At 41.2% G+C, this 14,480-nt stretch overlaps 1 protein-coding gene across 4 annotated transcripts in view; it reads right to left on the bottom strand.

The window, feature by feature from the left end:
- The window catches only part of GRIK2 (glutamate ionotropic receptor kainate type subunit 2), a 432,214-nt gene that overhangs the window by 256,555 nt on the left and 161,179 nt on the right, over nt 1–14,480 (bottom strand). For all 4 annotated transcript variants that reach the window (XM_083731117.1, XM_083731114.1, XM_083731116.1 and 1 more), the window contains exons 3-4: nt 4,049–4,225; nt 643–900 (exon numbers count right to left, since the gene is read on the bottom strand). In XM_083731117.1, coding sequence (XP_083587243.1) covers nt 643–900; nt 4,049–4,225 — 435 coding nt within the window. The remainder of the gene's footprint in view (nt 1–642; nt 901–4,048; nt 4,226–14,480) is intronic.

Below are 14,480 nucleotides of genomic sequence, written 5' to 3'. Positions count from 1 at the left end.
CAAACTTCAGTAAGGACAGGGAAAACTGCACATATACATTCAGCACACAGAGCTGATCCCAACTTTGTAGCCAATGCTTCTTAACACAGGAGCTCCTGATGTATATGCAAAAACCTGCACCCTTTTGGGTTTGTTTTCCCCCCAAATGTTACAGATGAACACCTCTGGTTTGCTTGCAGTCTTTATGAAAACAAATTGCAGGTTTACAATTGCAAATCTTTCTACAAAATGTAAACGGCAAGGGTCACAGAGTCCTCTGTTTAATAAAGACACCCATACATAAAACAGACAATCTTTCCTGATCTGTTTTCTAGCTGGAATAGGAAAAAGGAGATTGTCCTCATGAAATTTTCAGATGTTTTCCTTGACTTGAGATGCCTAGACAAATAATTGGATAAACCTCTAGCTTTTAATGCGGTGATCTGAAATCCTTCTCTCCCTTTTTCATTTCATTATAAATCAAATATATAGAAAAAGTGATGCATAATGAAGGAGTTGTAGGTAGGATGAATCTGTGCATTTTATTTTCTATTGTTCCGCAACAAAATCTCACAATCACATCTTATTTGCTTGTTTAGAGGAACATGACGCATTATGCATGCCCTCAAATACAGCTACATAATGTCCTACAGTGATACCTACCTGTGCTGTCATCATAAACGACCGTGACGGTTTTCCACTTGAAGAACTGCACAAGGTCAAGGATGGCGCGGCTGAGTGAAGAGAAATCTGGATAAAGACTGACATAGAATGAGTCTTTGTTGTCTGAAACCTGATGCTTCCAGCGTGTCTGTATATGTGGAACCCCTAAAGCGTTGCAGATAGATTGCACTGCATTAGCCGAAGAGCTATGTGAAGGTCCAAAGATAGCTGCTACTCCAAGAGAGAGCTGATCACAAGCTGAAAGGAAAGGAAAGTATGATTAACAGTGTGCAGAGAATAACACACACAGTGATAGTTTTTTCAGGCAGTCATCTGCTCAAGCAGGCTTGCTGTTGATGCAAGTCTCTCTCTACAGGCAAAGTACAAATTAACTACATTTTGAGAATATGTGCTTAAGTATTAAGTTAGAGATGTGCACACTGTGATCTGTCAGTGTCAACAGATCTCTGTTCACCTGTTGTTGTGGCTCTCTGGGAGGCTTAAAAAGGAGGCAGGGATTCTACTACAATCAAAACAGATGTCCATGGAGCCTAGAGGCAATCTAGTGTCCTTGCCAGCACATCTACTCGGATTTTGGCATTTTTGGTTCCATTGGCTTTGAACGTTTGCATGATCAGTTTTGTGGACTATAGGATGCACACTGCAAACTCTCATCTTTGCTTCAACATTAGCTTTCTAACACTCAAGCTTGTTATTAGCTAACCCTTAGCCTTGGGGCACCATGTTCACAAACTGCTGTTTGCATTGTCTTACCTAGTCACCTGCGCATCCATAAAGACTAACCAGCACCACCCAGTTCTAAACATTTGCACAAGCTTATCTGCCTGGAGCATAATTTCCCTGACATGTAAAATCAGGGCTTTTGACAATGCCCTGGTACTGCAATTAGCACAACTCCTCATTCTGTGCATTTATTGTCTGTATTTGTTAATACGATATGTAAGCTACAAATGCTCAGTGCATCTTAACCTGCACTAGGTATCACACAAAGAGAAAAGTGATGCGGTAGAAGAGTCCACCTTGGATTCCTAAGGAATTTGCTATCTGGCTTCAATTATTTCCTTTTCACCTTGTGGAGGAGAATCCACCATCACTGTGGCTATATTTGAAGCCATTGAATATTGCTGCAGAGGGATCATTTTATTGATGTGCTCTTTGCACATTTTAATGTGTCCATCTTTTCTGGATAAGGAGAATCAAGTTCAGTGAGGGTATCTTTATGCTACATTTGCTCCTAAATTCCTTGCTAACTACATGATATCCATAATCTAGAAGAAATAACCAGATAGAGCTTCTTCCTAGAGAAATAATAATTCTGTCTTTGGTGAAAGGGAGAAGGCTGGTAGTTTTGTTTTGTTTTTAAATTAATTTAGCATTGAAATGCTGTAGTAGGGTTAGCCTCTTTCAGTAATAGTAGAAAGGATTTGAAGTAAACAATACAATACAAAACAGTAAAAATAAGGCGTGCGGTGCTCTTTTCTATGCAGTTCATGCTGTGCAATACAGAACATCCTTCTATGATGTTTGAGTATAAGGCACAATTCTGTAAAAGTCATTGGATGCAATCCAATCTGGGTCCATTAGAAGCCAGTGGGAAGTCTGTCACAGATTTCAATGGGATGCAAATTTCCCCATGAAGTTTGCCGCTTCTAAGCATGGGCACGCACTGTTGTAACTACTAAGCATGAACTTTTTTTGAAGTGTATTGTTCACTAATGCATCTACCTTTTGTACCTGTAATAAAATGCTACGAGATGGAACCTGTAGCAAGCAGTGATAGCTGGCAAATTGTTCCCTCCCAGTAGACCTTTAAAGAAACCCCATGAGAAGCACATTTCTTCTGCATGTGGCTTACAATGATTCTATTCTAAGCTAACAGTGTGATCTTAAAAAAAGTATTAACAAGAATTTTGATTGCATTTCCAGCATTCTTAGTTCAAATGACATCTTCAGCAAATTCTGCTCTTGCCCAGGGATTTTTCATCGGTATGGTGCTTTTAAAATCTAATTAATTTCCCATCTGTACTCCATTCCAGGCAACCAGCTGATGGGCAGTCTGATATACAGCCAAATTAAAACTTATTGCAACAGCACTATACCAGCTGAAATCAAAGTATGTGGAGTGATTTAACTGGGTTGAGGTCTAAAATAACAATACTTTTGATACGAGCGTTTGCCTGGTCACTAAGCATGAGCTACTGCCCCAGCTGAAAACATCAATATGATTGTTAAGACTTCTGTCACAATAAAAGCACCGTGGTATCTGAACTATCCACCTTTCCTTTCTAACTTCTTCCATCTTATAGAAATGCCTGGCAAAGATGTACTGTTTTGAAGCCATGCAAACTACACTTATGAGAGTGGACAAAGTGTGAGAATTGTGCCAAGGAGACCTGGGGCAACAACCCCTTCAAGTCAAAAAAAGTCAATGTCTTCCTGCCTCAGGTCCCCATTCCTCAATAAAGGGCATCAAAGGCAATCAAGATTGCTGTGAAGATGGAAGAAATAATTACTTTCATTGGCATGGCTTTCAGTCATTGATAATGTACCTTGCTCTACTTTGTTGTATGTGTATGCAGGCCAGGAGGAGCCCAGCATGGGACTCTCACTAACAGACGTCTGTACTCTTGGCTTTTGCCTCACCACTGCTATAGAGATCAGTGCCAGCCATGAATTTTTATAAGAGACAAGCGTGTGGGGGCCAGGGCTGCACAACATAAGAACAATGTAAGCACACCATGTGCGCACACCACGGGGTGTGTGCACAGCCACCACAGAATTTGGGAGGCACTAGCCCCCTCCTTGAAAATTTGAGGGGGCCTCACACCCCCATGGCACCTATGACAGGAGAAGTGCACAGAGCTGCAGTTAAGAAGCATACTAAGGTGGGCTTGGCTTCTGTGATGTAACCAATGAATGGGGAAACCAAGCACCCAGTGGCTAACCTCTAAAAGCAGGAGGGAAATCAGGCCTTGTTGCTAAATGTGGCCCTCTAGTCCTCTCTATCAGGCCCACTCCAGACCATGCCCCTCCACCAAGCCATGTCTCATCTCTCCAGACCATAACCCTCACTGGTCCTCCTCTCTATTTTTGAGTGCTTTTTTTCCGGGCTGAAATGTGCTGTTGAACTTTGATGGTGCCCCTTTCTTGACTGGACAAGAGTGGGTAGATATGTATGTATGTGTGTAGAAACCTCTTGTGTTTGCATGGCCAGGTTGTAGCTTACTGTGCAAAGGTAAGTATCACAATACTCTACCCACTTTTGCTTCAGGTCTTGCTCACCAGGTATCCACAGCGCAGCTCCTGGAAAGTTGCTCACAGGCCATTTGGGACTGGGGGGAAAAGAAAGGTTCCCATCCCTGCTCCAAAACTCTTAGAAACATACCTTTTTTGGATGCTTCAAAACTATCATAGAGATTTATCTTCTGAGTATCGTATGTTAATGTAGTGTTTGGCAACAGAGTTCTGTTTCTATTGATTGTGTTCACAGCAAATCTGAAGGCCAGTTCTTCTGCTCCCATTGCTCCCGTTGGGCCAGATTCCACACATTCAAAAATACCCCCTGGAGAAATAAAGAGACAAGAGGGTGGAAATATTACTTAAAATGTCCAAGATCAAGTCATAACAACAGATTTTACAGGTGATGTACAGATTGCCCTGCTGAAGTCTGGTTGTAAGGGTTGGTTGTTGTTGGTTTTTTTTTTGGGGGGGGGGTGTTATGCTTAGGTCACAATGCAAAAAAGAATCCAAATACACATGTATATCATGAACTGTGGGCAAGCCGCAGGTCTTCCTGTTATAGACCTGCTGGGATTGACAAGGCATCTGATCCTCACCTGAATCTCATAGCTCTCCTGACAAGTGCTCTGGTCTGCCTACCAGATACCAGGCAGTCTACTATTCAAATTAGGCCCCAGTGTTTGTTACAATCCCCTTCTCAATTAAGTAATCAATTTTAATCTAGAATTTGAATTTTTAAAGCTTTCTTATTTGTTAATTTCAGCAAGTAAACTACTGCTCTCACTTCATTACAAACAGTATTTCTACCTGCAACACACCTGAGCAAACCTGCTCCTCTTCCTTTCACAGATATTTTGTTGCCATTTGCAACTGTAGCTGCCTCTGATTAGTTACCATTTAACTCTTGGGGAAAATAATTAGCATCACACGTCATGTACATGGAAGTTACCAAACCAATTAACCAACTAGAAGCATTACTGTTAATAACACTAGTTTTCCTATAACTTGATATTGCTGGATAGTTTTGATGAACCACAAAAGCATTTTCAGTTTGCTTTCTGTTGCCACTCTAGAACTTTTCTTTATTAGTGCCACTTTGTTTTGTATGATTCCTTGCAAATGAAGGAAAACAACTTTTCTGCTTGTATATGTTGATAATATAATTTTGGTTACTGAGGACAAACAAGATTATACAAAAACAAGATTGAGTGCAGGCCTGGCTAGGGCATAGGTGTCCTGACTGTGACAAAGGTGACCTGTGTGCTTGCTTGCTTGCTTGCTTGCTTGCTTGCTTGCTTGCTTGCTTAACAGCTGTTGGGAATTTCAAGGTCCCTGCTCTCCCTTCTTATGGTCTTTGTACTGGACCTGGAGACTCCAATAGAGAGCTTTATATTTTAGGAAGACTTTAGAAGAACTGGTTGACAAGTCTTATTAGTTGCAGACATATGAGTGGATTTTATTTGCTGCTATTCTGGGCTCCTAGTGCACCAGGGTTTACACCAGCATAATAGAGTTAGCCAGGATGCCAGAAGGGATACAATTTATGAGCCTTCTCCATTATCTGCACAGCAGGGGGTGTTCAGTCAACAGTGCAAAGGCTGAGCTGAAGCATTCCCTGCTGGTTACCTGCTTTCAGCAATAGGAATCGCTATTTGGTAGTACTGTACCCAATTGGTTAGCTGTCAGATTCTAGAGCTCCCAATTGGTGCTTCTTAGGTAATTCACAAAATACAGGGTCCATTCATAAAACACACTGTTCATTCATACAGCAGTAACATAAATCTCCATTGCTACATATTGGGTGTATATTTCAGCGGCTGAACGTATATGTTGATGGCCATGCTGTAGTGTAGTGCTTATGCGACTATGAATAAAAGGTGGCAAGGCTCATTGTCTCAGGGTTTGGGGGGGGGGGAGAGAGAGGTGACAAAACTGATTTTCAATAATTTTGGGAGGGGGAGACTGCCCGCTGGGGAGCGGGCGGGCTGGCGAGGCCCCCTAGACTTAGAGGTCCTAGGCTTCAGCCTACTTAACCTATACATAAACCCAGCACTGGGACCCTGTCTATTTTCACTGGCTTTGCAACCTGTGTATATATTGATTTGCTTTATTTCTTTCTTTCTTATAGGGATCTCACATGTGTCAAGGTATCTAGTGGGTGTCAAGGCTCACTTTATAGGACAGCATCTGACTGAAATTCGGACATGAGAAACAAGTTGAAACAACATGACACCAAAAGAGCAAAGCATACAGGCAATAATGTGCACTTTGTAAGTCCCTCATCACTATGCTAATTAGTATATTATCAAAGCCCCAGAGAGGTTTAGCTTAGCAAACTGCCTCCTTGCTTCAGCCTCCTGTCTCATCACTAGCAGAAAAGTGGAGTGTTTATGTTTGTTTTTTCTACTGCCAAACCTATAAAAACACACCCCTTGGGAAAAGGATAGTGAAATTACATGAAAGCAAAAAAAATCACATACTGTGAAAGAAAGTGAGGAAATTGCTGTTTAAAATGGTACCTCGTTAGATCTCACAAAGATCCAATGATTAGAGCATGATATTTAAAATGTGCAGATACAAACTGAGCGAGCAGGAAAAGAATTTTCTGCAAATGACTATAATGGGACAATATGAAAGGGACCACAAAAGTTATAAAGAGAGAAGGGAGAAGAAATGGGTCACTCCAGACAACAGTCAGGTGGTGTTAAACAAGAAAAGGGGCAGAGAAGCTGAATAATTGACTAATACACATAAGAATATGAGAGGAAGATGAATATGCTGCAGGTTAATGGACAGAGACATATTCAAGAATTTCTAGTCTCATTAGCAATCCTCTATACTCAGGGCTTTGCCAAGGTATTTACTAAGATATTTGAAATCGCACTGCATCCTGAAGATAGATTCTGTTTTGATTTCAGCAGTCTCAAAAAAAAAAAGTTTTTCAGCAGAACATGGGCAATTATTCCCTTTACTAGATACCAACTGACAAGGAGAGGAAAAGCATGTTTGTTAAAAATGATCAAGACTTTTAAAAAGGGTATTTGGGGTTTTTGTTGAGGCAATGATAACACTGAGAATAAATAAATCCAGGCACACTGGATGAGTTATGAAATAGAATATTATATCCAAACTGACAATAGATTCATATCAACAAAAAGGCAAATTTAATGGGATTCCACCCCCCATGAAATGTACACTTGGAAAAGCATCACAGTTCTTTTACATCTTAATCAAAAGCTCTGCACAACACTTCTGCCCATCACAAACACACAGCATTCTTCCTGCTATGGAATATATTGCTACTTCTGTGCTCCTGTTTGTATAAATTGTCCCTTAGTTGCTGGATTTAGAGAATCATGAGTCACAAGCATTAGTAGAACTGATACTAGGCTTGACCACCATGTCCGTAGCAATATTTTCCTTCCTACAAAATGGGAGGGGGAGGAGGGAATCTATGATGCACTAAATTACCCCACACTACCAGGTCCTGCCTTCCAAAAGGCTGTCATGAGTCTTGTTAGTCGATCTAAACTTGTCAGTTGCTTTCCCTACCATTGTTGTGCCTATTCATGACAGCAGTATTAATAACCAAGTAAGGCATGCAACACATGTTCTCAGATAAACAAGGAGAGAGAAAAGTAATAAATCTCGCAATTCTAAAGTAGAAGAGCTGCCAAAACCCTGGCCTATCTCTGTCTCACAGCTTGAAGGAGGCAGAAATGCGACTTGTCCGATTTCCAGTGCATCCTTTGGGACTGAAATAGGACCTTTATCCAAAACTGCCATGGCTCAAATAATCTAAAATAGCTACTTAAAATCCACCATTTTTACACCCGAAAAAGAGGGCATTTTAGGAACTTTCCTGGTGTATGGAAAGACTATCTTATTTGCATTCAAAGCTTTGCACTTAATACATGACACTGTGGTTGCAATCAAAATCATTCAAGGACCATGGTAACCCTGTATGCTGCATTTAACAATAAAAGGTAAAAGGTAAAGGACCCCTGGGTGGGCAGTTAAGTCCAGACAAAGGTGACTATGGGGTATGGTGCTCATCTCGCTTCAGGAAGAGGGAGCTGGTGTTTGTCCATGGACAGCTTTCCGGGTCCTGTGGCCAGCATAACTAAACCACTTCTGGTGCAACAGGACACCATGACAGAAGCCAGAGTGCACGGAGTGCCGTTTACCTTCCCATTGCAGCAATACCAATTTATCTACTTGCACTGGTGTGCTTTCAAACTGCTAGGTTGGCAGGAGCTGGGAATGAGCAACGGGATCTCACCCTGTCGCAGCGATTCAAACCACTGACCTTCTGATTTACAAGCCCAAGAGGCTCAGTGGTTTAGACCACAGTGCCACCCTTGCATTTAACAATAAGCAGCCAGGGACAACAGCATATGGGATGTGGTCCGAGGTTTCTTATCAAGCTGGAAATTGTTAGACAAAAGATCTGCAAATTCATGCCAAAAATACACATGCCTTAACACTGACCCAATTCTTTATAAAATATGTGCCATATTAATAGAAACAGGCTCTTCTGAAAGCAAGAATACCACCTCCTGACTACTTATGATGTTGGGGTCCTATGTTTCATTTATCTAAGAAAATCACATCAAAATAACTGAACACCACTGTGAAGAACTGTTTCAGCCATGTTGTGTTCCATTTCGTTTGTGGTTGTCTTCTTCTCTTAGCAGATGTGTTCCAACCAAGATGTCCAACAGTTTACAGGAGGCAGCAGTGGACTTGGGGCTTTCAATTTTCAGCAGCACCCTGTGTGATGCCAACATTCAGTGTGCCCTTACCTCTTGCCTTCCATTCTAAGTCATTGTTGTGGCACCCTCTTGGCTTGGCTCCAACTCTCTGGAGCAGATTTCTGTGGGCAGCAAGGGAGCAAAGATGAAGGATAAGTCCTCTTGTTCAAGTTGAAATCTGGTCCAGTGTTGAATATAACTCATTTACTTGGTGCCAGGCACAGATTAGAAGGGGTTGGATTAGCTCATTTGCTGATCTATCCTTCTTGATGTAGTGTAGGCTGCAGTCCATGCAACCACAACCACCATAAGTTTTATGGTAGACACAGGACCCAATCAGCTGGGAAGCTGATGCCCTACTGAAATGAGTAAGTGCTCACAAAACTACCATATAGTATTTTATGGATCTTCTGAGCCCATTATATCATCTCTGGCTACCTGCAATTTCACAGTAAACATACAGTAACCATAAATGGGAATTAGTTTGCCCTCTTGATGACAGGATATTACTTTACATGAGGTAGCACAAGCTGTTGTCTTGGCACTGCCATATCTAAAGCAGATGTGTTCATGGGAAAGTTTAGTAAGACAGACTTAAGTGTTTTATGAACGCTAGCACAGAGGAAGACATGAGATAACCCTTCGTCACTGACTTTCATACCATTCTTATCTTCTTGAGATACTAATAGGGTGCTGATTTAAAGGGCAAATGAATTTCCTAGTGCACCATTGAAACACGTATTTCAGGCTACCTAGTGCCTATGCAAAAGCACATCAGAAATGCATACCACATTCTGACCGCTTCTGCATTCTGCCCTCTCTAGCAGATGGGGAACATGAAATAGATGTTTCACATAAAACCTGAAAGCTGCCACTGACCACTTGAACAGTCACACTCAAATGAATTCCAAATGATGCCAGGCATGATAAAGATGGCTAAAATAACCTGATACAAATGCTAATATATAACTCCTGGGTTCCTAATGGCATCTCACTGAAATGGCTGAAGGATTCTATCTAACCTTTGAGAAATGAACTTTCAATATGCAATGAAACGTGCACATCATGTCACATTACAACGTAATTATGAACCAGATGGATTGGAAGATCATAAATCATGCTAATTCAGTAGGTTGCCTACAGACCTGATCATATTTCAAGGAGAACCAATGAAATAAAGGGGATCTCAGTTAAACGTGAATTAAAATAGTCAAGTCTATTTCAGTGGGTCTAATCTAAGCATGTTTCAGTTGGGATTCAACCTAATGAATCTAAAACAGGACCTCACTTGTGTAGGGTTAAACATCCAATACTTGTCACAGTATCTGAAAACAAGTTCAGGTTATCCGTGGTGAAAAGAATGGTCCTTTTTAAACATATTGTGAAACTTTAGAGGAACAAATTTCTAAATTCATTAAAAAGGGGTTTAAACAGGGATTTATATAACAGAGCCATTTCCACCCCCACCATCTATCTTTATTTACTGTCCGGAAGTGATTGGTATGCAAATATTTTCTCAGATACACTGATTATATGTACATAATTAAATCCTATCTTGATTCAGAAAGAGACCAGAGACACAAAATCAATTGAGTTCTGCAGAGTCATATGCACCAAAGGAAAAGCAGTCAGCTTGCAGTGGGACTGCTCTACTAGGGCACTGTCCCACCAGCCTTTGTCTACCCTCAACCAGCTCACACTTGCCTGTCTTCTAAATTATAATCAGTCGAAAGGATGGAAATGACTGCCAGCTTCCTCCTCAGTCCCACTGTTTTCCTTGTAAATGTTTGCAGGGTAGGATGGGGGCAAAACTAGAATGAGTTGGCTCTGCCCAGCATTGGCTCTGCCGCCACCTACTGGCAGTCTCCCTGACTTCTCCCCTACCAGTCTCAATGGACACCAGCCACCATGGATGGCATAGTACACAAAAATAATTTTTAAAACTTTATTTACCGGAACCCTTTCAAGACAAAACAACCAACCCTACTAAAAAAATATGGAAGCGTCTGGCTCAACTACTTGTTCACTTCTTTCTTTTTGAAAAAGTTAATGAAAAATACTCAGCATACTTAGATTTTTCTGTATATTTTTATCTGCTAAAGTCCAGTGCTGAAATGGGGAAAAAACCTACACTCTTCCACTGAGCAAGTGTAAATATATTGCTACCATAATTTTAAAAGAAATATGGCTTTCACCACATTAAGAGTTCCTGTGCATGCTCTGAGCAATATAGCGGAACCTTGGGGCAAACTGCAATAAACATTTCTAAGAATTACTCATAATCTAAACAAGACTAATATATATGGTTTGAAGAATTTTTTAAAAAGTGGAAAATTAACACACACTGATGGGAGTACGGCAGTAAGCATAATAAAACAGTATTGCAGATTTTCAGTTTTGCTTTTACCATTCATCGTTTCCTTCTGCTAGGATATTAATGGGCCATGACCACAAACAATCAACAAGCTCATTTACATTATGCAAAGTAGGATTACCCCAAACATCTTCTTTCTGGTCTTTCACTTTACACAGCACAGCTTGCTGGATGACATGTTTAGTGCCTGCTTTTCTGAATGACAGCCACTGATAGATAGGTATATACACACACAAACATTTTTTTTCTCTTCACCCCATCCATGCTTTACAATACAGTACAGTATTCAACGGCACCACTTTTTCACATAAGAGGTGTGTGTGCTTTCACATTCAGTGAGTGTAAAATCTATGTTCACAATAGTTAAGCTGTACAATTTAGCAAGAGTGTAGTCTTTCACACAGACACTTGTACATGTGTAGATACAGCTTCTATTTATGTTCAGTATAACATGTGAATAAGCACAGACAGTGTATGCTGTATTTTCTCTATAAGCTGAGCTTTTCTTCAACCAGAACTCGCCAGAACTCAGTTCTGTCATATCTCAGGTAGGCGCCACTGCCTTTCTAAGAGAACAAGGGAGATGTTCATGGTGAGTTCCAGAACCTCTTTTTCTAGAAAAATAGCGCTGTCATTGTCAACAGTTCAACAGTATCTGAAGAAGTATGCATGCACATGAAAGCTTATACCAAGAGCAAACTTAGTTGGTCTCTAAGGTGCTACTGGACAACTTTTTATATATTTTGACTGTGTCAGACCAACACGGCTACCCACCTGAATCTGTCAACAGTTCAGTTCAGCATACTAGATATTAATATGATTTCAAGCTTCTGCTACATAATTAGTTTCTGAAGTTGCTTGTTTTATTTTTTGGCATTTTTAAAGTTTTGCAGTGATTTTCTATTTGTTCGCCATCTTGTGAATCCCTGGAATTTAAAACTGAGTTCTAAAGAGTCCCTATGGCTCACATAGTGCATAAGGAACCCAACTCTCAGTTTTTCAAGGTTTGTGTGGCAGCTCTTTTTACATGATTCTGTAAAGTCTGCTTCTGGAAAACATAACTCTCTGTATCACCTGTTATTTGGGTTCTTTTTTTCCCTTTCTTTTTTAACCAAAACAGAATAATCAGGACAATCGACAGACAAGTCATCGTACAGAAACAAACACAACATTTACTGCTACCTGTCTATGGTACTTCTAAGCACTTGCTGCAGATGTTGGTTAGCCTGAGCCATTAATGCTTACACAGAAAACAGGATTTTGATTACCAGTCCATTATGATCCTTTGGGGAGCCCTTAAGATTCAGACTTCTCTGTCAGCACAGCATTTTTCCCCATCAGTGGTAAAGAGTGAATTTCAAAGCAGGCTCTGCTGAACCACTTAGCTTGGCAATCTTTTCTTTTCAGGCCATAATGGTTTTTGATATGCTTGCAAAGGGGTAGCTGGTTATGTTTTCCTTGATAGACCATTTCTCTAAGTATCCATTTCCAGGCCCATGGAGGATTCCCTAATGCTAATGAGGCTTTTTGTTATGCAGCCACAGAGTGGTATTTACATTCATGCAAATGGGAGTAATATTATCCCACACTTAAAAGACAAACAGGACCATCATTCAAAGCAAATATCTCTGTGCAAGGGTGTATATTACTGAACGCTTAAAGGTGGACATGTGAACATAAGGGCAGACAAATGGCTTTCAGCTCATACATTCAGGGTGGCTTCAGACATTACTGTTTCAGCAACTTTATAGACCCATAGTGCATTCCTGTTAAAATGCTAGTGCCAGAAGTTGCTACCTACATTTTTAAAATAGCATATGCATTATCAGTGCTATTTTTCTAGAAAAAGAGGTGCCAGGACTCACCATGAATGCCTCCCTTGTTCTCATATAATGGCAATGGCACCCACCAGAGGTGCCAAAACTGAGTTCTGGGTGAAAACTCTGTGCATTATGGTTATAAAGCATGGCTCCCTGCTGAGTGTACCCACAATAAACTTTAGTGGGTTGTTCTATAACAGGGGTAGGCAACCTAAGGCCCAGAGGCCGGATGCAGCCCAATCACCTTCTCAATCTGGCCCGCAGATGGTCATGGGAATCAGCGTGTTTTTACATGAGTAGAATGTGTCCTTTTATTTAAAATGCATCTCTGGGTTATTTGTGGGGTATAGGAATGCATTCATTACCCCCTCCCCCAAATACATTCCAGCCCCCCACATGGTCTGAGGGATGGTGGACCGGCTCACAGCTGAAAAAGGTTGCTGACCCCTATTCTATAACATGGACCTGCTAAAAATATAGAGGGTGGGCTGGGTCCTTTAAAGAGTGTGTAAGGATCATACCAGGAATCCCAAAAGCTGTAAGTGAAAGCGTCAGTCTTCTGTTATTCTCTTACTTCAAACTAGTGTTCAGAAGCTGTCAGGGACTGGGCAGAGGAGAAATGGTGGAGACCGCCTCCCCATCCTGACCCTTCCATGGAGGAGAAAGAGGAAGACAGTATAGATTTACAACAGGGGTTTGCGGGAGGTCACATCTCAGAGGCAGATGAGGTGGGAAGTTGGGAAATAATGGGAGAGGAGGAGCAGGCAGAGCTGGAGCAGCAGTTGGCTGCCACGTTGTCATTAGAAAGCACTCCAGACCCTCCATCTCCCAGAACGCAGCAAGCCTTAGAAGTAGGAGAGCAAATAGCTCAAAGATGGAGGGCACATAACAGCACCCGTAGACGTAACAAATGAGGAAGTGGGAGTGACAGGGGGTGGAGATTCACTCGGGAAAATGCCATTATCCAAGAGACTGGGTTCTATAACCTCTCTGTGTAAAGATTGAAATAGAAAAGGACAGGAATAAACTTTTCCTTGTCTTCATACTTTCCTGGGCAACCAGCCGGGAGCCACTGAGAGCATCCTGACAGTAGCACACTGCCTTCAAAACTTGAGGCTCCATTCAGCCACCATAGCTAAGAGCCAACAATAGACCTAACCTCTATGAATTTACATAGTCCTCACCTACATTGGTGATCATTAATCAATTCAATAAATCAACTCTATAGAAATATATAAAATAAAATAAAATAAATTGTCCAGTAGCACCTTAGAGACCAACTAAGTTTGTTCTTGGTAATGAGCTTTCGTGTGCATGCACACTTCTTCAGATACCTACCTAAATCAACACTGTGTTAGTCAGTTGTGGGTAACCAGTGGTCCTACATATGATGTTGATCTTCAGTTCCCATCAGTCCCAGCTGGCATGGCAAATAGTCAAACAGGATGAGAGTTGTAGTGCAACAACCTCTGGAGGGCCACAAGTTCCCCATTCCTGAGCTATGAGAACAAGTACTGTCTTTTGTCTGCCTTTAATCTATTGCCAATCAATTGCATTGAGCAACTGTGAAATCTCATATTATAAGAGGCAGGGGAATAAATCTCCCTTATCTACTCTTCCAACACCACT

This window comes from Podarcis gaigeae (assembly GCF_964106915.1).
Source record: "Podarcis gaigeae genome assembly, chromosome: 3".
NCBI classification, from domain to species: domain Eukaryota; kingdom Metazoa; phylum Chordata; class Lepidosauria; order Squamata; family Lacertidae; genus Podarcis; species Podarcis gaigeae.
This window is presented reverse-complemented; position numbering and strand designations above follow the sequence as displayed.